Raw genomic sequence first — 24,617 nt, 5'->3', positions numbered from 1 at the left:
CGACCCTCCTCAGCCGGATGGCCCAGAAGGAGGCAAGTCGGACACCCAAGACCCAAAGGTTCCAGAAAAGAAGGACGGTGGAGAAGTGAAGAGACTTCACCCCTCTCCCCTGGAGCGCACCTTCACCCTACCCGCCGTCCTGGGCGCCCTCCTGGTGCCACCGGCTCCCCTGGACTCCGTTCCAAGTCCCTGCGGTCTCCCCTCCACTGCCAGGTGCAACCGCTGGCCCAGTGCCCGCGGCCCGGAGCCGGCGGCTACCCGGCAGGGCGCACCCCGCAGAGCGCACCCCAAGCCACCCTGGCCGCGCGGCCGCCTGGGTCTCACACCGCGGCGGGGCCCGCACTGCTGTGCAGCATCCCACCCAGGCGGCCCGAGAGCCGCGGTCCCAGTCCACCCCCCGTCACTCATGTCACGAGCTGAGCTTTGCAACTTGTGCTTTTATTCCCTCCCGACGCAGTCAGAAGGGCCGCGCCTCCCGGTGGGGCAGGGACGACCGGTGGGCTGGCGCTGCCCGCGCCCGAGGGACGCGCGGTCTCGGGGCAGACGGCCGGCTCCTTACTGCACACCCTCCATCATCTTCAGGAACTCTGCGGGAAGGGAGGAAGGGGGTCTGCGGTCCCTCACGGCAGCAGAGGGTGCCACCCGGGGCTGGGAGGGGACTTGGCCGGCCCCACCCAGCCCACCCACAAGGCCAAGGGCACCCGCGTGAGTGCCATCCGCACTGGCACCGTGCCCCAGAGCTCCATGTGGCCCCTGCGGCCTCACCGTCGAAGTCAATGCGGCCGTCGTTGTTCTTGTCCCCGTCTTTCATCAAGGATTCGATCTCCTCGTCCGTCACGTGCTCCCCAGAGGCCCGGAAGATCTCGGCCAGCTCCTCGGCGTCGATGTAGCCGTCCGCGTTCCTGCGGGGTGGGCGCAGGGCGCAGGGCGCGGGTTACCTGGGTTACCTCGGCCACCGGACACCCGAGCCCCCCCCGGGGCCCGCCCAGGTGAGCCGCCAGGTCCCCGCGCACCTGTCGAAGATGCGGAAACACTCGGCCAGCTCCTCCTCGCTCTTGCCCTTGGCGTCCTCCTTCATCTGGCGCACCATCATGACCAAGAACTCCTCGAAGTCGATGGTGCCGCTGCCTGAGGGAGCAGGCGCGCTGAGCCCCAGCCGGGCCGCCTGCTCTCCCCGCCGCCCCCGCCTCGGAGGGCCACCCGCCTACCGTCCTCGTCCACCTCCTCGATGATGGCGTCCAGCTCCTCTTTGGTGGGTGTCTGGCCCAGCATCCTCATGACGGTGCCCAACTCTTTGACGCTGATGTCCCCGCCACCATCAGCATCAAACATGTCAAAGGCAGCCTTGAACTCTGCCAGGGGAAGGAGAATGGGGGGCTGAGGCGAGGCTGACGCTGCCCAGAGGCCAAAACGTTCCCCAACACACCCGCCGCCCACTGGCGACAGCTGCCCAACCCACTCACCAGCGATCATCTCCTCGCTGAGGTAGGACCGGGCCTCCGCCTGCTGGTCCGTCTGCAGAAGACAGAGCGAGTCAGAGAGCAGAAGGGAGCAGAGTCCCCCTGAGCCCCGTTCTCCTCGACCTCCACTTTTTAAATTTTTATGTTTTGTGTGGGGGCAGTACTAGGGATTGAACCCAGGGGCTTTCTACCACGGAGCCACAACCCCAGCCCTTTTTATTTATTTATTTATTTTTTGAGACAGGGCCCCCCCTAAATTGCTGAAGCTGGCCTCAAAATTGCAATCCTCCTGCCTCAGCCTCCTGAGTTTTGAGGATGGGCCACTGAGCGCAGCCTCCATCCCCATTTCTGTAGGGAAGTGCCCCTGAGTCCTCCTAAAGACCAACTTGGCACACACTTCCTGGGATTTCTCCAAGACACCTGGGTTCCAGGAAACTTCACATTTTATCTTCTGACACCCACTAACTGCCCCTCAGTGCACCCAGATCAGGCTGAAGGAGACCCAGAGTTTTCTAGCAGCACATTCTGTGCTAAGGACAATGAAAAAAAAATAATTAAATAAAAAAAACACACCAAGGTCTTTTCATTTGTCCATTGGAGGCCAGGTCAGGAATCCCCAACGACCTTGGGCAAGTCACTTTGCATACCTTCCTCTCAAGTGACTTTGAGGGGTAAGATGAAATCAGGAGTGATGAAGGGCTTGGCATCCTGTCAGTACACTCTAGCATGATCTTCCAATCTCCCCCTGTCCCCTAATGGTGGCTTGTACTTTAGTAGTTGCTCAATAAACATTTGTTCTCAAATGAATAATAATGCAACACAGTTATTGAGCACCTGCTAAGCGTTAGGCCTTAGACCAGACACTGAGACCACCAAGAAGAGATGGACATACAGTCTCTCCCCTCAGGGAATTTGCAGATGGGGAAATTTTAGGTTTCCTTCTCATACCTCAGTCATTGGAGTGAATGCCTCTCACACTGGGCAAAATGTTATGAGGCTTTGGTGTGAAAATACAGTTTCTGTGGGGACTTCCTGGGTCAGGGGCTTTGGGCTGAGGTTGGTGGTGAAGAACCACTGAGGTATCCAAGGAGTTCTTTGGCCAGCTGGTCCTGGCCCCCTCCTTCTCCCCGCCCCCGCCTTCTCCCCTCTGCTGGTCCCTGCCAGGAAGACAGGCTATTTTTAGGTGGTCTGGGCACAGCAGCTGGCCTCTGGGGTCTAGTTACTCCTTGAAGCCAAGCAGGGAGGGGACCTCAGAGGAGAATGACAACCCAAATCAAGACCCCTTCTGGGAGGATGGGGGCTCTCTAACTCTAGTCTGTCACCTTTTGCTTCTTCTGATCATGCTCAGGACCCTGGGAGCCCTGAGACTCAGAGACCACCAAGAAGAGGTGGACAGATTGTCCCTCCCCTCAGAGAACTCGCAGACATGGGGATCTTGAGCTTCCTTCCTGCCATTCGGTCATTGGAGTAAACACCTCTCAGACAGCCAGCCCCAGACCCTGTGGCCTTCCATCCTCCAGAGGACAGGAGGGTTTGGCTGGGCTTCAAAAGCCCACCCCTGCCACAGGGCTGCTGGCCGACTCACTGTGGCCCTCAGGGTCCGAATCTCCACTATGAAGGAGACAAGCGAAGACCCCCTCCTAGCTCTACAAATGCTGGAAGCTCAGAAGGTGGGCAGGGGATCTAGGCCCTGAGGATCCGACCCTGGACCACCCCAGCCCTCCTCATCCACGAAAAGTCAAAGGCCTTTTCCTGGGATTTCTCCAAGACACCTGGGTTCCAGGAAACTTCACGTTCTACCTTCCAACACCCCTAGCTGCCCCTCAGTGCACCCAGATCGGGCTGAACGAGACCCAGAGACTTCTAGCAAGCCAGGAAGGAAGTCCCTTCTTGTCCTTACCATGATTGCTGGTCACTGGGACTCCTCTGCTGTGGGTCACCTCCTCTCCACTCCACCACCCAAAGACGCTTTGGCCCACTCCAGCCCCCAGGATTTGTAGGGGCACCCTCTCCTCCCACCTCCCTGCTCCCCAGGACTGGATATCTTGCCCAATCAGATCCTGGGGTCACCAAGCCCCACCCCTTCCAGAGTCCTAGCCCATTACCTAATTTAGCCAAGGTCCCTTGCAGAGAAATTTAAGCCTCTGAGCAGGTGGCAGGCCTTGACGTAGTCCTAGATTCTTCTGAGGAGGGCGCGCCCTGCTCCACTACCTTAGAGGGCCCCTCCTCCAGAAGCACACTGGCTTGGAGATGGGTAAGATGGCGGAACAGTGACAAGGAGGCAGCACGGTGGGATGGGAAGAGCACACAGCTTGAAGTTCAAGATTCGAGACCCAGGCCTGCCTCTGCGAGCTGCCTGACCTTGGGTGATGACCCTATGAGCCTCCTTTCCTCATGGTTCCTCATAAAGAGACCATGGCCTCTGGGTGTGGTGGCACACACTGTCATCCCTGCCGCTCAGGAGGCTGAGGCAGGAGGATCACCAGTTCAAAGGCAGCCTCAGCAACTCAGCAAGGCCCTAGCAACCCAGAATACTCTGTCTCTAATATATATATATATATATGGATGGGAATATGGCTCAGTGGCTAAGTGCCCCTGGGTTCAATCCCTGGTACAAAAAAAAAAAAAAAAGAAAAGAGTATGGCAAATGGGAGTCCAGGTATAAGTCACCTACTGGTGCCAGGTCCATAGGGCCGGTGCTCAGCAAGGGAAAGATCATATCTTTGAACCATATTAAGTGGTAGGGGACATGGTAGTGGTAAGAGGAGAGTGATGGGGAGGCTACCGTTGATTGAACTTCTACCACATGACACACACTGTACTAAGCATTTTAACCACATGACCTCATCCTATGAGGTGGCAGCTATTACAAGCCCCAAGTGCCTGGAGGACTTTGTAAGTCATAGTAAATCATAAAGATCTACAGAAATGATGACATTTTTTCTTTCTTTTTAAGTCTTTCTTTGAGATGGAGCCTCTATTTATCCAGCTGGCCTAGAGCTCCTGGGGTCAAGCGATCCTCCTGCCTCAGCCCCCCCAGTAGCTAGGACTACAGTCATATCGGTGCACCTGGATTTGGCAATTCTTATTAATCCTGACTGGGAAGAAGGTGGGACAGTCCTCAGGGGACCCTTCAGAGGGAGGAGGATACAGAGGGCTAAAGGAGAAAAGGGGTATGCTTTTGGAGAAAGAAGCATTGAAAACAAAGATTCTTCTCTCAAGTTACCTTTCTCCAGGGAAAGGGGATTTGAGATTCACTTTGGGGGAGGTAGAAGAAAGTGCTCTAAGTGGTAAAGGGAGAGCTGGCCCCTTCCCAGAGCTCAGAAGAAAGTGGAGGAGCTCAGGTAGCCCTCTGGAGAAGTGGGGGTGGGGGACCTAGTCCAAGGAAGCCACCTGAGAACCCTTAGGTTCATGCTAGGCCGGGTGGAGTAAAAAGCAAGGCTCATAGACAGTGGCAGAGGCAACAGGAGGAGCACTGGGACACCAAGAGCAGGGACAGGCCAGGAAAGGGAGACTGGACACAGGGGAAGTCAGATGGACAGTGGCAACTGGGCTGCCCCCTGCCCCTATATATAGACATTCCCAAGAAAAGCTCGAGGAGCCAGCCAGGCTAAATAAGGCCTCCCGCCAGGCAGGGCCAAGGACTGCTACTCGGGATTCCAATTTGGACAAGAAACACTGGAACCACTCGATTCCTTTGGAACAGAAGGTCTGGAACCCTCCTCAATCACTATTCGTTAATTTATTCTTAGGTTTAGTCAGAGAAATAGATAAGGATCAAACTCCTTAGTGTGACTGAGCAAGGTCCCACTCACTGTCTCTGCAATCTTCCTCTTTCTCTCCTCCCTCAGTTGCAGGTTGCTCTCCTCTAGTCAGACTTAAACATGGCCGTGAACACCACCTTTTATGAACCCCAGGGCCTTTGCATATGATGCCAGAAATGCCCATCTTCCTTCTCTTCACCTGCCTGCTTACCTGTCATCTTTCTCGGTTTTAACATCTTCTAGTGGGCACGGTGGCACATGTCTGTAATCCCAGCAACTCAGGGATGCAGGAGTATCACTCTTTAGCAAGACCTTGAGCAACTTTAGCAAGAGCTTGTCTCAAAATGAAAAATTTTAAAAAGGGCTGGGATGTAGCTCAGTGATAAAGTCCCCCTGGGTTCAATCCCCAGGCCCAGAAAAAAAAAATCACTTCCTCCAGGTTTCCCCTTCCCTACACCCAGCCTGGAGGTCCAAGGTGGTCTCCAGTAGTTCCCTCAATCAGAGCACTGAACATGCCTTAGAATCTGTTTAGTCCAATTTTTGTGGGGAAGAGGGTACCAGGCATTGAACTCGGGGGCACTCGACCACTGAGCCACATCCCCAGCTCTATTTCTATTCTATTTAGAAACAGGGTCTCACTGAGTTGCTTAGCACCTCACTTTTGCTGAGGCTGGCTTTGAACTCGTGATCCTCCCGCCTTAGCTTCCCGAGTCACATGTGCCACTGTGCCCGGCTATTTTAGTCAGCTTTTATGTTGCTGTGACCAAAGATCTGACAAGAGCAACATGGAGGAGGAAAAGTTTATTTGGGGCTCACAGTTTGAGAGGCCAACTCCTCCATAGCTCTAGGCCCAAGAAAAGGCAGAACCTCATGGCGGAAGGGAATGGCTAGAGGAGGCGGTCACTGGGGGTGTGCCTTTCTGGGTTTGAATTTCGTCCTTGTGAGCAGAGCTTCCTGGTGGCCATGTTTGGGCTGCTTTCCTCCTCCACACTCTTTCACCATGACGTTCTGCCTCACCTCAGACCCAGAGCAGTGGACTTCTCCATTATAGATGAGATCTCTGAAACCCTGAGCACCAAGTGAAGTTCTCCTCCTCTGAAATTGTTCTCAGGTTCTTTTGTTTTTGTTTTGTTTTCTTGTACCAGGGATTGAGCGCAGGGGTGCTTAACCACTGAGCCACATCCCCAGCCCTTTTTATTTTTTTTTATTTTGAGACAGGGCCTCACTAAACTTCTTAAGGCCTCACTAAATTGTTGAGGCTGGCTTTGAATTTGTGATCCTCCTGCCTCAGCCTCTTGAGCCACTGGGATCACAGGTGTGTACCACAGCACCTGGCTCGTGTCAGGTCTTTTGGTCACAGCAGCAAAAACATTGACTTCATCAGGATCGCAACCGATTCTGAGTTCCATGGCCAGAGAAAATTTCTTGTTCAACATCAAATCTCACCAGGCACGGTGGCACACACCTATAATTCTGGCAGCTCGGGAGGCTGAGGCAGGAGGCTTGTAGGTTCAAAGTCAGCCTCAGCAATTTAGCAAGGCCGTAAGCAACTCAGTGAGACTCTGTCTTAAAATAAAAAATTAAAAGGGCTGGGGATATGGCTCAGTGGGTAAGTGCCCTGGGTTCAATACCCAGTACAAAAAACAAAAAAAGACTCCCAGGACCTACGCCAGACATGGCGGTAAACTCCTGTAATTCCAGCTATTAGAGAGGCTGAGGCAAGAGGATCGTAACTTCAAGACCAGCCTGGACAATTTAGCAAGACCCTATCTCAAAATAAAGTTCAAAAAGAAAAGAAAAGGGATGGGGTATAGCTCAGTGGTAGAGCACTTAGCTAGCAGGCAGAAGGCCCTAGCTTCAATCTCCAATACTGGAAAAAGAAAAAATTCAGCACAAGAAGCACGTGGAGGCAAGTGTAGAGTGGAAAGTAGAAGCTTTATTAAAGGACAGCAGAAAAGACTTCTCCTGGAGGAAGAAGGGGACCAAAAGGCTGAATCCGTGGAAGGGGAGGTGTTCCCTCTTTTACAGCTAAGGTCTCCTGTTAGTCCTCCCACACCCCTGAACTTTGTTTCCCTCCGTCCTGCAGTGATGGGATGCAGGTGGGAAGGCAGAGGTGGAGACAGGTGGGCTGGAGGAGTCCTCTGGGCAGGAAGGCTGGGGCGGTCTGACCAGCACCTCCCAGTTTGCTGGCAGCTGTTTCATCAGCAGTTCCTTAGGATGGGTTCTGGCCCTTGGGGACATTAACATTTCAATGTCCCCAAGTGCTGCTCTGGTTTCCTGGACTTCATTTTCAATAATGGCCTCCATTTTCTTTATCTTACTGGATATTAGACCCGATTTACCCAACTACACTAACTACCTATCTTTAAATCTGGCTTCACCTGCAGCGGGTACTGAGCAGGGTTTAATACTGTATTCTGTATAAGAATAACTAAACAGTTGAACCATGAACCCAAACCCACTATTACACATAACTATAATGCACTAATAAAAGCATTAAAAAAAAAAAAGAGTAGGGCTGGGGATATAGCTCACTGGTAGAGTGCTTACATCACATGCACAAGGCCATGGGTTCAATCCCAGCACCACAGGGGAAAAAAAAAAAAAAAAAAAACCTGAACTGAATGTCATTTGATTCTTTAGAAGGAGGAACTTCCTAACCGTCATGGCTGAACCATAACAGGAACGGTTGGCTTCAAGAGGTAATGTCACTGAGTATGTACAAGTGGAGACGAATACCCATCTCTTAGGGAGGCTGTGGGGAAATGCCATGCAGCATCTAAATGGTGGAGACGTCAAGAGAGCTCCTTGTTCTGACCTGTTTATATAATGAAGCATAAGTCCCTTCCCCTCACTAAGCCTTAGTCGATCCACCTGTCAATGGAAGTGACAGGACAGATTTCTGAAGGACCCTCCTGCTCTGATAGCCTTGAGTTTATGAGCACCAGTTTTACAGCCAGACTTGAGAGACATATGCCAAGGACAAGTTGATATTTAGCCACAGTTGATGAGTGAGTGAGGGTTGAGTGAATAAATGAAGTGCATCTTTTTTATCCCAACATCCTACCTGCAAGCCAAAGGAAGAGGAATTAAATCTCTGAAATTATGGACTTGAACTTAAATCTCAGCTCCCGTATTTCCCAGAGGTGGATCTTGGGGAAGTGAATTTGCCTCAGTTTCTTTATCTTCAGAATGGACCACGATTGCCCATCCCACCTCCCCAGGATGTTGTGAGGGTGAGACATGAAAATATGCAAAGAACCTAGAACTGGATGTAGAACACAGTGGAACTGAAAGATGAGAACCTTCTGCTTTATGGAGGCCAGGGAGGGCGGTTCTCATTCAAAAGTATTTCCCCAACCCTCTCTCCTGTGTCACTCAAATATAGGAGGTGCTGCCAAAGAGATTTTGTTTTATTGTGGAACTAACAAAATCTGCCCTGCTAGGGACTCATATCTAGATCTTCTGAAAGGAAACAACAAGAAATTTTTCTTGACCTACAGTTACCCTGCGGTAAAAGATAAACCACAGAGCTCCAGAGAAGCTGCTGAGGTTACCAGGATCAATGCCTGGGAAAAGAACAATGTGCAGAAACCTGCAGGAAGCTGTGTGATCTTGGACAAGCAACTCAGCCTCTCTGGCTGTTTCCCAGCGTGCCTATTTCTCGTGTGTGAGGCGCAAATGAGATTGTGAAAGTCTGTGAACACTGCAGAAACAATGATCCTTGTGTAATTGCCCTGTGTGAGGCACTAGACTAAAGCTCTTTAAAAAGCTGTAAAATCCGGGAGCTGGGAGTGTGGCTCAGTGGTAGACTGCTTGCCTGCTATGCACAAGGTCCTGGGCTCAATCTCCAGAGCCTACACAGTAACAAACAATAAGCCAAAACTAGAAAATGCTTCTTATTGTTCCCGTTCTACGTAAGAAATTTTAGGCTCTATGAGGTCATGGCTTAGTGACGTTAGAGCCCAACCGAAGACTTTGATTTTTTTCACCAGAGAAATGGGATCCCTTAAATCGCATAATCACATTGTAAAATTAATAAGTGCCAGATGCCCTGCGCTGTAATCCAAGTTACTCGTGAGGCTGAGGCGAAGGCAGCAGGGTCACAAGTTCAAGGTCAGCCTGGGCAATTTAGCGAGACCCATCTCCAAGTTTTAAAATAGGTAAATAAACAGGGCCGGGGTGCAGGCCAGCGGTAGAGCCCCGGGGTTCGGTCATCCCCAGTCCAGGGCGGGGCGGCTGGAGAAGCCCGGGGGGAAACTGGGGTGCCCTGGGGCTCTCCGGGGATTCCTGGAGGCGCGCGCCTGGCCCGGGGAGACGGGGCTCCGCCGCCGGCCCAGGACTCCCAGGTCTCCCGTGGACGGCGGCCGGATTCCCGGGAGCCCGGGGAGCGGGCGGGGCCGAGGCGGGCGGCGGCAGGAAGCGGCCGCGGCCGGAGCCGCCCGGCAGGTCAGCCTCGCTAAGCCGCGGGCCGCGTCGGGACCCCTCGGAGAGGCGCCCGGGAGTTCACCCCGAACGCGAGAGGCAGGGGCGCGTGACGGGGAGAGAGAGGCGGGACCAGGGCCCCCGGACCCCGGGAGGGAGCGAGGGACCCCGGGGCTGGCGGCGCCCGCAGCGGCCGGGGGCGGGGCCTCCGCAGGCCCCTCCTCCTCCTCCGGCCTGGGCCCCGCCCTTGCTCTCCCGCGGGGCGGGGGTCCTCCTCCCACCCCGCCCTGGACCCGGTGGCGCCCGCTCCCCCCCGGGTGCCATGGCCTCGCGGCTCCTGCACCGGCTGCGGCACGCCCTGGCCAGCGAGGGCCCCGGGGAGGCGGCGGCGGGCCCGGAGGCCGAGCAGTTCCCGGAGACCTCCGAGCTGGAGGACGACGACGCCGAGGGCCTGTCCTCCCGTCTCAGCGGCACCCTCAGCTTTACCAGCGCGGAGGACGACGAGGACGAGGACGACGAGGAGGCCGGCCCCGACTCGCCGTCTCCCGGGGACAGAACATCGGGAGAAGGGCCAGGCAAGTGTGGAAGGCGCGAGTCGGGAACGCTGGGGTAGCTGGGCCTCCGTCCGGCCGTGGAGAGCATCCCGGGCGCTGAGTTGAGCCAGCTGACACGCCGACACTGCCTGCAGCGCCTCCGATGTCTTAGCCCGGTGACCTTGAGAGAGTCACCACCCCTTAGATCCAAGAGTTCCCTTATGTCAAATGAGAGACATCACTTCCATCTCAGGGTTTTTAAGCCTATTAAGTGCGCGGGACCTGGGATAGAGATGGAAATGATGTGCCAGCCATGTTTTGGGGATGTTGTCAGCCGGGCTTGGTGTTTGGTACCAGGTGCCTCTCTGACCCTCAGTTCTTTAAAAATGGGGAATAACGCCTACTTCACCTTAGATGAGTGAGGTCATGGCATACCGTGTATGTTGACCTGAGGTCCTTTGATATGACTGGTCATGTGCTTGTGCAGAACGGTGCCCCCCACCCGATGGGCAGCGAGGCAGTCAACTCCTGGCCCGGCAGCTACAAGATTTCTGGAAGAAATCCCGGAACACCCTAGTACCCCAGCGGCTGCTCTTTGAGGTGACCAGCGCCAATGTTGTCAAGGACCCGCCCTCCAAGTACGTGGTGAGTGAGGTTCCAGGAACACCTGGGCTGTGAGTCTGGGGAAAAAAACTAGGGAAGATTCGAACTTGATGGAAGTTCTGGCTGTGTAGTTCTAAGTGGCTGCCCTATTTTACAGATGGGAAAACTGAGGCCAGAAAGGGGATGTGACTTTATGTGAGTTGAGCAAGTCCTCAGGCAAATGACTTAGTTTCTCTGAGACTGAGTGAAGTGGTAGATTAAGGACCTGCTTTCTGTCCCAGTTTTGAGAACTGGTATGTGTGCTTCCACCTTTCCCCAAGGTTTTTGCAAACTGTGGTGAGACACAGACTTGAGAGCCACAGGTTAGTGGTCAAGGAAAGGTGCTTTGGACCCAGGTCAGCCTTGATTCACATCTCACTTTTCGTTACCAGCTGTCTGACCTTGGGTGGGCTGTGTGATTTTGTCAACCCCCAGGTTTATTATCTGAGCAATGAGGATAATGCTGAGGATTAGAGCAGGAGTTAAAGGAGACAATGCAAAAAGAGCCCTTAACATTGTGCCTGGCATTATGAGGTGCTCAATAAGATGGTAGCTATTCAGGTTCCACATTACTTCAGAATCTGAAACTTTTGAGTGTCAACATGATGCTACAATTTAAATTCCACACCTGACAGTCAAAATACAGACACACTAAAATACTGAATAAAACCAGACTGAGGGCTAGGGTTATAGCTCTGTTGGTAGAGCGCTCGCCTAGCATATGTAAGGCTCTGGGTTCGATCCTCAGCACCACAAAAAAATAAAAATATTAAAAAAAAAAAAAACAGACTGAGGGTGTATCTCAGAGATACAGCGCTTACCTAGCATGCTCAGGATACCCTAGGTTCAATTCCCAGCAACACACACACACACACACACAGTATAAATAAATTTTGAACTTATATTTAAGTTTCATCCCCAAGATACCTCATTATGTATAGAAAGATTCTACAATCCAAAATCTGAAACACTTCCAGACCCAAGCATTTTGAATCAAGTCTTATTTAACTTTGGATTGGAAATGTCAGGCATCTAGGGCCTGCTGTGGCCCCCTCATAACTCAAGTGAATCTATTCCTGTGTGGAATAATCCTACTGTTCTGCATGGAATCCTGTGTGGAATAGGGGGTTCCGTAGGGGTTAGGGTGAAGAACAGCTGCAGAGAGGGCCTTGGTCTGTTTTCCTTGCTGTGGAGGGAGAAACCGACATGCAGAATGAGGGCTGCCAGGTTCTGCTCCCCGTGGAGCCTGCAGCCCAGTGGGTGACTCTTCCCGACAGTGGCAGCTCCCTGCTTCTCACTCCATCTTCACTACCCTCCTCTATCTCTGACTCAGCAGGAAGGGGGCCCAGAGCCTGTCCCACATTTGGGCCTCTCCACTCCTCTCTGTTGCTGTTACTAACAAAGGCCACACCCATGGGGTGGCTGTTCCAATTTGAGCAGGGATTGACTCTGATGATCCAGCCTTTGTGTGTGCACACTGGAGACTGACCCCAGGTCCTTCTGCATGCCAAGTCTGTGCTCTACCACTGAGCTACCCTGCTGCCCCTGATGGTCCAATCTTAAGTGGAAAAGGTCCCAGAACTCTGGAGTGGGCAAGGGGTCATACACAGGAAAGGAATACCAAAGATCAGTCATCAAGGAGCAAGCAGCTCAGAATAGGAAGGAATGGAGGTGACTCTGGGTACCCAGATGGGAAGAAAATGACCAAAAAAAAAAAAAAGTAGAATGGCAACTATTTTATCCCAGCTATGGAGAAGCAAGTCACCTCCTCTGTTCAATGGGCACCCTGAGTTTCCATATAACCTGTGGGGAGGGTGACAAGCAGAGGTTTTAGAATCCTATCAAATCCTATCCTGGGTTTGAATGCCAGCTAGGCCATTCGCCAGCTGTGGTACTTGGGGCAAGTCTTTGAGGCCTTTACCTCCTCTTTGAGCCTGCTTCTTTGCTGACAGAGATAAGGACACACCTTCCTTGAAATGCTGTTGTGATTAAATGAAATCATAGATGGAAAAGTGCTTGGTATAGTACAAGGCCCAGGGTAAGTGTTCAGTTAATGGAACTATATCATTATTCCCTGTGTTGGTGGGACATTATAAGGATTACATAAAATAATGAGTATTTTAAGCCAGCTGGGTGTCATAGTGCATGCCTGTAATGCAGTTGACTCAGGAGGCTAAGGCAGGAATATTGCAAGTTCAAGGCCATATTGTCACCTGAAAAAAGATCCTGACCTGAGAACTGCCTTTTAAAAACCAACCTGAAGCCTGGCACAGTAATCCCAGGGACTGAGACTGAGGCAGGAGGATCAGAAGTTCAATACCAGACTCAGCAATTTAGCAAGACCCTTAATAACTTAGCAAGGCCCTGTCTCAAAAAATAAAAAGGGCTGGGGGGTGGGTAGCTCAGTGGTAGAGCACCTGGATTCAATCCCCAGTACCAGAAAATAAATAAACAAACAAACAAACAAACAAATAAATAAATAAAACCCAAACTGAGAGCTTCTCAGTTTACAGTCAGAGATTTAAAAGGAAGTCAGGAGTGGTACCACACACCTGTAGTCCCAGTTACTCAAATGCCTGAGGCAAGAAGATTGCTTAAGCCCAGGAATTTGAGGCCAGCCTGGGCAACAAAGGGAGATGCTTTTCTCAGATAAAAAAAGATGAAAAAGAAAATTAAAGAGAGGAATCACCTCCCATATCTGATGCAGTATACTCTGGTATACCATCTTTAAAAACTCATGTACTTGCCAGGTGCAGTGGCATACACCTAAAACCCCAGTGGCTCAGGAGGCTGAGGCAGGAGGATTGCAAGTTTGAGGCCAGCCTAAGCAATTTTGCAAGGCCTAAGCAACTTAGTGAGACTCTGTCTCAAAAAATAAAAAGGGCTGAGGATGTAGCTCATTAGTAAAGCACCCCTGGATTCAATCCCCAGCACCAAAAACAAATAAATAAAGGGCTGGGGATGTAGTTCAGTGGTAAAGCACCTCTGGGTTCAATTCCCAGTTACCCCTCCCCCCCCCAAAAAAAAAACCCTCATGTACCAACACTTGCACTTGTTCATTCATTAAAGACTGAAGTAGACCCAGAGGTAGACTGCCTTGCCTGCGGTCACAGAGGGAAGGAGAGAGGCTGACCTTGGGTCAGCACTTGAATCCTAATCCAGTAAACTCCTGGTCCATTGCTCTTAGAGAAGTCTGAGGACCTGTCCTCCCTCTGGTTTGGAATAGCCTCTCCATCCCTGTGTGTGTTGGGGGCTCTGTGCATAGTGGAACACTGCTCCAAGCTGGTCCTTAAGTTGGCTCAGCCCCAAGAGATTGATCTGGGTTTCAGCTCATCCCTGGTTTTCCGAGGGCCATCAGAAGAACTAACTGTCCCATGGGAAGAGGTGACTTTCCTGAAGTGGGAGTAGGGGTAGCAGCCCCAAGCACTGAAGCTCATCTCTCTTTCTTTCCGTGTGCTGCCTTGGGCCTGGGTCATTTCAGACAAGCCTCAGGTAAGATGCCAGTGGGCCTCCTAAGCCACTGCCCCACCCTCCTGGGTCCAGTCCCAGAGGAAGGGAAGAGGTGGGGGATCAGAGCTGGGATGGGAGTAGGGAGGGAAGAGGCTGGTGGACAGTTTGCCCCTGCCCTGACCCCTGCCCTTCCTGCAGCTCTACACCCTCGCCGTGATGGGTCCAGGGCCACCAGATCGCCAGCCCGCCCAGATCTCTCGCCGCTACTCAGACTTTGAGCGGCTGCACCGAAATCTGCAGCGGCAATTCCGGGGCCCAATGGCTGCCATCTCCTTCCCCCGTAAGCGCCTGCGCCGGAATTTTACCGCAGAGACGATTGCCCGCCGTAGCAGAGCCTTTGAACAGTTTTTGGGCCACCTACAGGCGGTGCCTGAGCTACGCCATGCCCCAGACCTGCAGGACTTCTTCGTGCTGCCAGAGCTCCAGCGGGCACAGAGCCTCACCTGTACTGGCCTCTATCGTGAGGCCCTGGCGCTCTGGGCCAATGCCTGGCAGCTGCAGACCCAGCTGGATGCCCCCTCTGGCCCAGATCGTCCTCTGCTGACCCTGGCTGGGCTGGCTGTGTGCCACCAGGAGCTGGAGGACCCTGTGGAGGCCCGGGCCTGCTGTGAGAAGGCCCTGCAGCTGTTGGGAGACAAGAGCCCCCATACTTTCCTGGCACCCTTCCTAGAGGCCCATGTCCGGCTCTCCTGGCGTCTGGGCCTGGACAAACGCCACTCAGAGGCCCGGCTCCAGGCCCTGCAGGAAGCAGGCCTTACCCCCACGCCACCCCCCAGTCTCAAAGAATTGCTCATCAAGGAGGTGCTGGGATAACCCTTGGCTAGTCTTAAGGCCACTGTGGGGAGAAGGGCTGCCCCAGGATTTGGGGGGGCAGGGGACTGAAGAGGAGAACATGGAAAGCAGCTAGAAGGCTGCATACTGAGAGCCCTCAGAAGTTCCACAGAGAATTTGCAGTGGACGGAAGAAATGTTGTTGTTGAGATGGGCTCAGGACAAGCTTTGGCTGGGGGTTGGTACCCAGGGAATGGTACATGGAGGAAGGCTGACACAGCCCCTCCAGCTTATTCGCAGCCAAGTCAGGCTGAACGCGCTCTTTTCCTTGGCCTCCAAGCCAGCAAGGCAGCCTGGCTGAAGTCTTGCAGTTGAGAGCCAGAAGAAGGGCTGTAGTTTTGGCCCAGGGAAATTAAAGGCCAGCCACTCCAATGGTGTCAGTCTCTTTATTAAGTGTGAGGGGCAGAAGGTCCAGCCCTCCACATAGCCCCACCTCAGGAATGGTGGTAGAAGGGAGAGCCTTGAAGACCCAGGCAAGCTGATACCTCTGGCTACAGCTTGCTCTCTGAGACTCTGGGCTTTACTCGGATGACGCCTTCCTGGGCACAGGACACAGCCAGGACCCCATCCCGACGCCACAGCCGCCCGTGGACTAGCCCCCGAGAGCCACCTGTGGGTGAGGAGAGGGGTGAAAACAGCCTTCTTTGCTCCAGCGCAGCCAAACGCACTTCTTGCAAAGGGTTTGGGCAGAACAAGGCTACCCCACAGGAGGGCACACTGAATGCTGTGACTGCTCCAAGGGTCCCTTTCTGAGCCTATTACGGGCAGTCACTGGGGTTCTCCTACAAGAGAAACTCCACCTGACGTCTAAAAACCCTTTCACATGTCCCTGCTCTTCTGCAAAAAGATCACCAGGGGAGGAGCTCTGAGAAGTCTCCAATAGCTTGGCCAAGCAGATGTGGCAGCCCTGGCTGCTGTGCGAGGAAACCCACTGGTTCCTTTTATAATAACCATGCCAAGTCTTCCAAACCGGTAATTCATGAGAAACCACCAGCACTGCCACCGCCAATGGGAAGATGCCTAGGGGAGGTGACCTGGAGTCTTCTGGTCTCCACCCCTCCCTGCCCAGAGGCTTTCACCTTGTTGGTTTTGGGCCTTAGTTTCATGTTCATGAACAGAACTGCTGGTTTCCTACATCACAGCAGAGTTCACAATAGAGAAATGAAATCGCCTTCACTTGTTCCACTTTCCTGACAATGATGCTCAAGTCCAAAGAGGCTAGGGAACTTGGCTCCAGGAGCAGGCCAATCCTGAACGCAGGTGTCCTAACATTAAGGTCATTTTTTTTTTCTTTTTCTTTTTTTTCAGTGCTGGGGATTGAACCCATAGTCCATAGTCTCAGGCATGTCAGGCTAGTGCTCTACCACCGAACCACATCCCCAGCCCTCGAGGTGGTTAATCATGTACTAAGATGCCGCTGGTCCTTGAGAGAACCCCTCCCCAGAAGGTAAAGAGTTCCTGAGCTTTGCCCCTGTTTATAAAGCAGAGCTTTTCTTCACTCAAAATGAATTTCATTGGGAAGGAATCCACTGTTCTAAAGCTAGACACTGCATAGGGGTTTTCTCCTTCCCTACAAGGAATGTCCAAGTAGTGAGGCCCTTAGAGACCCTAAGTACCCTGACCCCCAACCATCAATCAGCAGAATCACTTAGGAGGCTTATTAAAAATTCACTTTCCTGGCTAGGTGTAGTGGTGCACGCCTGTAATCCCAGCAGCTTGGGAGGCTAAGATAGGAGGATTGTGAGTTCAGAGCCAGCCTCAGCAACAGCAAGATGCTAACCAACTCAGTGAGACCCTGTCTCTAAATAAAATACAGTAAGGCTGGGGATGTGGCTCAGTGGTTGAGTGCCCCTGAGTTCAATTCCCAGTACCAAAAATTCAGTTTCCTGGACCTTATCTAAGACCTGCTGGGTCAGAATCTTGGTAGAATTAGAGTCTATTTTTAAAAAGCTCCCCCTCAAGCAGCAATCTGATGGGTCACCACTGACCTCATATGTGGAATAATCTGTTTAGATGGGGAAACTGAGGCTCACAGGAGAGACACGATTTATCCCAGTTCATACAAAGAATCTGAAGTGATCTGGGGACTAGAACTGAGTCTCTGGGACAAAGTGAATCCTAGTCCCAACATGTTATAGAAAGTGTGAGCTGACACTTGCTTACTCTGCCATTTTGAAGATGAATAGCCAAAGCCTGGAGGGGCAGGAGAGGAAGTGACCTGTGCAGTGTCCCCCTGGAATTGGGGAGGAGAGAGCATCACCCAAGAAAGCAGGAGCCCTACCACCCCAAAGTTGGTGCCCTTGTCCCACGTGGCCCCACACTCACCGGCCCAGGGGCTCTCGCACTCATACAGCATCCAGTGGTCGGCTCGGAAGGGGGCATGGAACCACATAGAGTGGTCTAGAGAGACCATGAAGTGCACTTTATGTTTCCACTGGTGGGGCAGCAGTGCCGTGCCCAGGAAAGCATAATCTGAGATATAAGCGGCCACGCAGCAGTGCATCTTGATGTCGCCCTCCCCTGCAACAGGTTCCAGCCCCATCAGCCCTGGGATCCTGGGCTTTTCAGCTCAGGACCTGCAGGGAGGTGGGAGAAAAAGGGACTTCCAGGCACAGATGTGTAGGCTGGTCACTACACCTGGCCCATGGTGTGTGTGTGTAAGGACAAAGGAGGTGGAGATGGAGGAGGGTGGGAGCAAGCAAGGACTAAAATCCAGTCTTCCCAAGTCTCCCGCTTTGAGTCCTGGAAGGGACATCTTCCAGTGTGCACAAAGGTACCTTATGGTTAACAGATCTATAAGAACCTCAACAAGTCGTCTTACTTCTCCAGAAAGGTCCTACAATGAAATTCCAGTGACAAACCCATTCTCCCCATCATGCAGATAAGGAAACCAGCCCAGAGATGGGAAGTAACATACCCAAAGCCACACAGGACAAATAAATGGCAGGCCTAGACCCCTGGAGAGTATTTTCCTCCAATCCATGGGTCCTCTTACCAATATAGCCCCGGGCTCGCACCCAGAACATCTGTTTGGGCTCCATTCTCTGCAGCTGGCTCAGGGTGGGTGGATTTACCAGCTTGATCTCAATGGGTACCTCCTGGGCAGCAATTCGGTTCAGCCCCACTCGGTACTTCTCTTTGAGGTTAGGGTCCCTGAAAGTAAAGGAGAGGGACAGGAAGACCCAAGGAGACAGGGATCTCCTTCCATGCTGCCCCTTCTGATGGCCCTCATGCTTCCAACAGAGACTCCTAACTTATCCCCACGCCTCTCTTTCCCAGGTGGTAGGCAAGATATTAGAGTCTGGAACCCTTCCCTGCCACTTAAGAGCCATGTGTAATCTCTGCCAGTTAGTAATCTCTGTGGCTATCTTCTTATCTGCAAAATGTGAATAATTGATAGTAACCTATCATAGGGAACACTGAAAAAAACCCGATGATGTATATAAAACCAGGTCTCACTGTAGCAAGGCCATACCCTTCAAGACAGAATTCCAAGCAGGGCACATACAACTCATTCCTCCTGAGACAGAACCATAGTCACTCTCATCTGATAAATGACATAAGCACAGAGAATCCACAGAACTCACTCAGAGAGTGGCAAAGGCAGGATATGAGCTCAAGCAGGCTGCTTCCATGGCTCGTACACTTAGACTTACTCTAAACATTTAAGAAGTGAGCTGCCTGACTTGGACCCAGTTACCTAACCCTGAACAGCAGGAAGCCTCATATCCCTTGGAGGAGGTGCCCATCTCTAGGGACACCCTTCAGCACAGAAACAACGACCTTCAGTGCTCTTTGTAGGCACCGCCATGTTCACCCCATCCTCTGGGGCGCTCTCCAGCTAAACTTTCAGTGAGGAGGGAATGTTTATCTGTGCCGTCCACTCTGACAGCCACTTGCTACATTGATTATGAGTGCTTGAATGTGGCTAATGTAATTGAGGAACAGACTTGTCACTTCTATTTTAGTTGGTTTAATATAGCCACACGTGGCTAGTGGCTACCTTACTGAAAAGCACAACTCTAAATTCAGGGTCCTTTAACAACATTTCAGCAAACATTTGTTGAGTTCCAACCACACACCAGGCCTCTGGCTTATTCCTAATAAGAGTGGTATAAACACAATTTATAACTCACCACATGCCTTAGATCTCTTACCTCATTTCATCCTCATAACAGTCTCATGAGGTAGGAATTATGATTAGCACCACTTTATAACTCAGGGTACAGGCTCAGAGTAAGCAAACAACTTGCCCAAAGTCACAGCTACTAGGGACAGAGTCTAGATTTTAATTCTGACCATTAGGCTCCCAGACCTCAATCATCCCACACACCAGGTTACAAAATAGAGAAGCTCTTTCCCTGCTACCTGGAAGCAGGTAGTGCATAAACAACCATCCTCGTTTTTTAGGCCTTGAGAGGCTCGATAGTTCCACAAAGTCCCACAGTTGGTGATCACCAGCAGGCACAGCCTGGCCAGAATGCGTGTGTCCTATGTCTGGACCCCAGTGCTCTTTCCCGTGCAACAGCATTTTTCAAACTTTACTGGCTTCACTCCAAATAAGAAATATAGTCAAAATATTTAACATGCACTAAGGCAAAGGTAGTGACCAATGAGTGAACCATAGCTCTGCACCAGGGTCCTAGAGGACACTCATCCTTACCAGGCATGAGCTCCAAAGCTGCTGAATCAAGCACCTGAAGGGGAAGAGGGACCACTCAGGAGACTGGGGAGGTGGCTATTTACCAGGTGGTAAAGTAGTTCAGTGTTTTAACAACCAGGAAAGTTGCAACAGTGCCTGCACTCTCTGAGAACAGGCTCTGTGTCTTATGTCATAACCGAGCACACACACGCATGCTCATCTGCTCATACAAACCAGAAACACACAATGGAAAGTTTCACAAAAGGATTCTTCACCTCATGACATACAAGACACTGCAGTATCTTCTAGGTTTTTTGTTTGTTTGTTTTGGTGCTAGAGATTGAATCCATTAGGCTTTACCATTGAATTACATCCCCAGTCCCTTTAATTTTTTATTTTGAGACAGCGTCTCAAGTTGCTGAGGCTGGACTTGAACTTGTGATTCTCTTGTCTCAGCCACCTGAGTTGCTGGGATTGCAGGTGTGAGTCATCATGCCTGGCTCTAGTTTATTAAAATAATAATAATTACATATATGTATGTGTATGTATATACTATACGTATGTATATCTATATCTATCTATCTATCTATCTATACACACAGGGAGAGGGAGAGAGAGAGAGAGAAAGGGAGGAAGGCAAGGAAGTTTGCTTTGGCACTGGGAATTTAATCTGGGCCTTGCTGCATGCTAAGCATGCACTCTAGCAACTGAGCTACACCCACAAATTCCTCTCTGGTTTTTATGTTTAAATGCATAGTCAAGACTCATGAAAGGCTGGGCGCGGTGGCACACGCCTGTAATCTTAGTGGCTTGGGAGACAGAGGCAGGAGGATCACAAGTTCAAAGCCATCCTCAGCAATTTAGCGAGGTACTAAGCAACTTAGTGAGACCCTGTCTCTAATAAAATACAAAATAGGGCTGGGGATGTGGCTTAGTGGTCGAGTGCCCCTGAGTTCAATCCCCATATCCACCCCCCAAAAACAGACTCACCAAAGGGCTTTATGACCCACTACCAGGTGGTAACCAGTTTGAAAACACTGTAGAGACTCCAGGTCTCTCACCTTAAATACTGGTCAATGAGGGCCTGGTGGTCAAGCAGCTCTTCTGGTGGCGGCACAGCAGGCATGGAGAACTGGTGCTGCACAGGGCTGGGCTGGGTCTGCTGGAAGGAGGCCTGGAAGATGAAGATGGGCTTGCCATGCTGCACGGCCTTCACGGAGCGCACAGAGAAGCTCGACCCTGTTCGTGTCCGCTCCACCTGGTACAGCACAGGCACCTTTGGGTCTCCTACAGTGGGCATAAGGGACACAAGTAAGCCCCTGAGTAAGCCCCATAAGTCTTGTCATTGTCACCTCTGTTCTGTTTGTCCTCCATTCCATTCTGCTTGGAACTACTGACCCAGGTATTGGGGATTTTGAGAATGCCAGGCCCTGTCACCAGGCTGCTCCCGGTGCACGGGGAGCTCTTCCCTATCAATAGCTCAGAACACAGGGACATTGCTGGATTTCCTGTGTTCAGATCTTGGCTTTACAACTCACCAGCTCTGTGACCCTGGAAAAGGCATTTAACTTCTCTGAGCAATATAATCATTTGTAAAATGGGGATCATCATAGTGCTCATACCTCAGATTTTAATAAGAATTAAGTTGAGTTCATAGTTGGAAAGCATTTAGAACACTATCTGGCACATGGTAAATGCTTTAACAAATGTGTATGTTAATTAAATACTCCCAGCTTTTGTTTTGCCACATCTTTGTCTAGAATCTTGTCATGAGTCTTAACCTATTCTTCTAGATCTCAGGTCAAGAAACCTGGCCTGTTGCTTATTTCTGATGTCTTTGTGTGTGTGTGTGTGTGTACGTGTGTGTGTTGCTGGGGACCCACCCAGGGTCTAGCACATGCTGGCAAGCGCTCTATCACTAAGCTATACCCATGAGCTCCTCCCTCCCGTTCCCAGTTCCCCATTTTATTTATTTATTGGTACCAGAGATTGAACCCAGAGGCACTTAACCACTGAGCCACATCCTTAGTTCTTTTTTATATTTTATTTAGAGATAAGGTCTCTCCAAGTTGCTTAGGGCCTTGCTATTTTGCTAAGGCTGGCTTTGAACTCACGATCTTCCTGCCTCAGACTCCCAGGCTGCTGGGATTACAGGTGTGCGCCACCATGCCCAGCTCAGCTCCCCATTTAAAAAAAAATTTTTAGTTGTAGATGGACACAATATCTTTATTTATTTACTTTTATGTGGTGCTGAGGATCGAACCCAGTACCTCACCCATGCGAGGCAAGTATACTACCACTGAGCCACAACCCCAGCCCCCCATTTTTATTTTAAGACAGTGTCTCGCTAAGTTGCCCAGGTGAGTTTGTAATCATCTTTCCTCACACTCCCAAGTGGCTGTGATTACCAGCATGTGCCACCAAACCCAGCTTTTTCTTTTTGAGAACAAGCAAAGGCTATTTATTCAGAGCTTGATGGAGTAGTAAGTCAGCCACCATTACTTGCTTTCAGCGGAATCTCAAAGGCAGGCAGAGGAGTAGGGAAGCTCTAAAGTTTAAAAAAAAAAAAGGAAAGATGTCAGGTGTGCCCTGCTGGAGGCTGCTGGCGTGGGGAGGCTGCTGGTGGGTGAATTAGACATGGGACATTTCATGTAATTAGTTAGGGGTACATATTTGGCTTTCTCCAAGTGGTCCCAAGTTGGGAAATGGATAAAAATTAGAGAAGCTGTCACTTATTTATCAAGTCCTGGCTACTTGGTGCTTGCTGATTGTTATTATTATTCTTTGGCTTTCTAGACTGATCACTAGAGATATGATCTGACTTCCTATAGGTCTGACTTGCAGACCTATAGGTCTGGGTTGGCTCTTCTTTTTTGTTTTCTGGGGATTGAACCCAGAGGTGCTTTACCACTGAACCACATCCCTAGCCCTTTTTCTTTTTTTAAGACAAGGTCTCATTAAATTGCTTAGGCCTTGTTAAGTTTCTGAGGCCAGCCCCCAAAACTTGCGATTCTCCTATCTCAGCCTCCTGAGTGGTTGGTATTGCAGGTGTGAGCCACCATGCCCAGCAGTAGGCTGACTTCTTGTGCTGGTTGCTGCTTATTGTGGGTCAGAGTTCTATTTTTACATAAGGTCTGGCCATTGTTTGTATATTCAGTCTCTCTCAGGAAAGATTTGTTGTCAGTCATTTGGTCCCTCATATAAATGGAAATCACTTGGTCCTTTTCCTGATGTCTGTGCTCCAATGCAGAGTGGAAGGCACTGGATTAAGGATCATCAGCCTCTAGGGAGAAATTTTAGGGAGAAGGTGCCACCCTGGGGAATGCTGATTTGTGGGCCATAAGACATCTTGGGGAGATTTTCAACTTTCAGATGAAAGAGACAGATCTAGAGCAGTGTTGGCTCCTGCACCCCAATCTGATGCCAAACCAACCAGGCATTGGGGCTCACTCAACAGCAACAAGTATCACTAAGTCTCTGACTTGTTAGCTGACTGCTATAGGCATTGCCCCAAGGGCACTTTTTTCAGAATAGTAGCTCCTCAAGATCAAAGACCTTTGAGGAATGCTTTCCAAGAGTCAGATGCTAGATGTGGATCCACTGGATCTGACTTCAGGGACTGGGGAGGAAGTCCCCTCTGCCTACCATTGTACCTTGGGGTACAGCTGAAATGCAGTTCCCCTATGAGGATCACAGAACTTTCAGCACTGTGACTGACCTCTCAGTGTGCATTCCAGACCTATTCTTGGACATTCTTTTGGACCAGGGCAGACAGATCCTGGAGCATAGTGAAGGAAGGAAGGTAATGGTTATGGATTAAGTGCTATATGCTTGGCAGAGGCAGTGTTAGATAAGAGGCTGCTTTTGTGTTGGTCTCACAATGACTATGTAAAGTGGGTCTTATCCCCATTGAATACAAAAGGAAACAAATGCTTTAAAACAAAAATTTTTGAAATACAGTAATATTCATTGGTTTACCTATTGTCTCTAGTTGCTTTCACCCACAGAACTCAAAATATTTACTACTACCTGGCTCTTTTTAGAATATTTGCTGTCCCCTGCTCTGAATTCTCCAAGCTCTAACTTTATACTGAGTCAAATGACCACTGTACATTATTTTACCTCTGTAGAGAAAAACTAAATAAAACAAAACCCAACTGATTAACATTCTTTCTTGGGCTTTTAGAAAAAGAATTGATGTAATAAATGACCAAGAAACCCCAGCCCCCATTCTTTATTTAAAAATATCATTGAAACATTATTGGTTATAATATTTGATGTACCCAGTAGAGGATCGCAATCTAAACTGATAAGAAAGCTTCCCTTTTTGTCTTGCAGCCAGGAAACTCAAAAGTAAATGTTATGGGGGCTGGGGATATAGCTTAGTTAGTAGAGTGCTTGCCTCACTTGCACAAGGCCCTGGGTTCAATGCCCAGCACAATACAAGGAAGGAAGGAAGGAAGGAAGGAAGGAAGGAAGGAAGGAAGGAAGGAAGGAAGGAAGGGAGGGTGGGTAAATGTTATGTAAAACTGCAACAATATACCTTAGCCCTTAATCTGGTTTTGTTGTTTGTCTTGGTTTTGGTTTTGGTACTGGCAGTACTGGTAATTGAACCCAGGGGTGCTCTATCTGCACTACATACCTACAGTCCTTACATTGAGACAAGGTCCAACTAAATTGCCCGGACTGGCCTCAAACTTGCAATCCTCCTGCCTCAGCCTACACAGATGCTGGAATTACAGGCATATACTACCATGCCCAGCTTCATGTTTATTTTTAAACAAACACTACAGAAGGCATTGTTTTGGACT

General features: G+C 50.7%; 3 protein-coding genes across 6 annotated transcripts in view; 1 reads left to right on the top strand and 2 right to left on the bottom strand.

Annotated features, from left to right (window-relative positions):
* Nucleotides 1–422: 422 nt before the first annotated feature.
* Tnnc2 (troponin C2, fast skeletal type) lies at nucleotides 423–10,524 on the bottom strand. 2 transcript variants are annotated; one of them, XM_046432840.2, is made up of 6 exons: nucleotides 10,136–10,524; nucleotides 1,464–1,515; nucleotides 1,209–1,352; nucleotides 1,014–1,128; nucleotides 766–902; nucleotides 423–587 (listed from the first exon to the last, which is right to left on the bottom strand). In XM_046432840.2, exons 1-6 carry the CDS (start codon nucleotides 10,289–10,291, stop codon nucleotides 556–558), a joined length of 636 nt encoding a protein of 211 aa, XP_046288796.1. In that variant the 5' UTR covers nucleotides 10,292–10,524; the 3' UTR covers nucleotides 423–555. The 2 variants fall into 2 exon arrangements, with proteins under 2 accessions (XP_046288796.1, XP_046288797.1); XM_046432841.2 differs by lacking the exon at nucleotides 10,136–10,524 and adding an exon at nucleotides 3,361–3,843.
* Nucleotides 10,525–10,680: 156 nt separating this feature from the next.
* Snx21 (sorting nexin family member 21) lies at nucleotides 10,681–15,536 on the top strand. 2 transcript variants are annotated; one of them, XM_046432839.2, is made up of 2 exons: nucleotides 10,681–10,820; nucleotides 14,473–15,536. In XM_046432839.2, exon 2 carries the CDS (start codon nucleotides 14,491–14,493, stop codon nucleotides 15,145–15,147), a length of 657 nt encoding a protein of 218 aa, XP_046288795.1. In that variant the 5' UTR covers nucleotides 10,681–10,820; nucleotides 14,473–14,490; the 3' UTR covers nucleotides 15,148–15,536. The 2 variants fall into 2 exon arrangements, with proteins under 2 accessions (XP_046288795.1, XP_046288794.1); XM_046432838.2 differs by lacking the exon at nucleotides 10,681–10,820 and adding an exon at nucleotides 14,183–14,316.
* The window catches only part of Acot8 (acyl-CoA thioesterase 8), a 13,711-nt gene continuing 4,414 nt past the window's right edge, over nucleotides 15,321–24,617 (bottom strand). The window contains exons 3-6 of one of the 2 annotated variants that reach the window (XM_046432837.2): nucleotides 20,868–21,093; nucleotides 18,160–18,317; nucleotides 17,490–17,684; nucleotides 15,537–15,774 (exon numbers count right to left, since the gene is read on the bottom strand). In XM_046432837.2, the coding sequence (XP_046288793.1) occupies nucleotides 15,656–15,774; nucleotides 17,490–17,684; nucleotides 18,160–18,317; nucleotides 20,868–21,093 (698 nt within the window). In that variant the 3' untranslated portion in view covers nucleotides 15,537–15,655. Of the gene's footprint in view, nucleotides 15,775–17,489; nucleotides 17,685–18,159; nucleotides 18,318–20,867; nucleotides 21,094–24,617 lie in introns of both variants that reach the window. The other variant, XM_058575630.1, reaches the window with a different exon arrangement.

Source organism: Marmota monax, unplaced genomic scaffold, assembly GCF_021218885.2.
Source record: "Marmota monax isolate L192 unplaced genomic scaffold, Marmota_monax_Labrador192_F-V1.1 WCK01_AAM20220418_F8-fsc00014, whole genome shotgun sequence".
NCBI lineage: Eukaryota > Metazoa > Chordata > Mammalia > Rodentia > Sciuridae > Marmota > Marmota monax.
The sequence above is the reverse complement of the archived record's forward strand: the minus strand, read 5'-3'. Positions and strand labels throughout refer to the sequence as shown.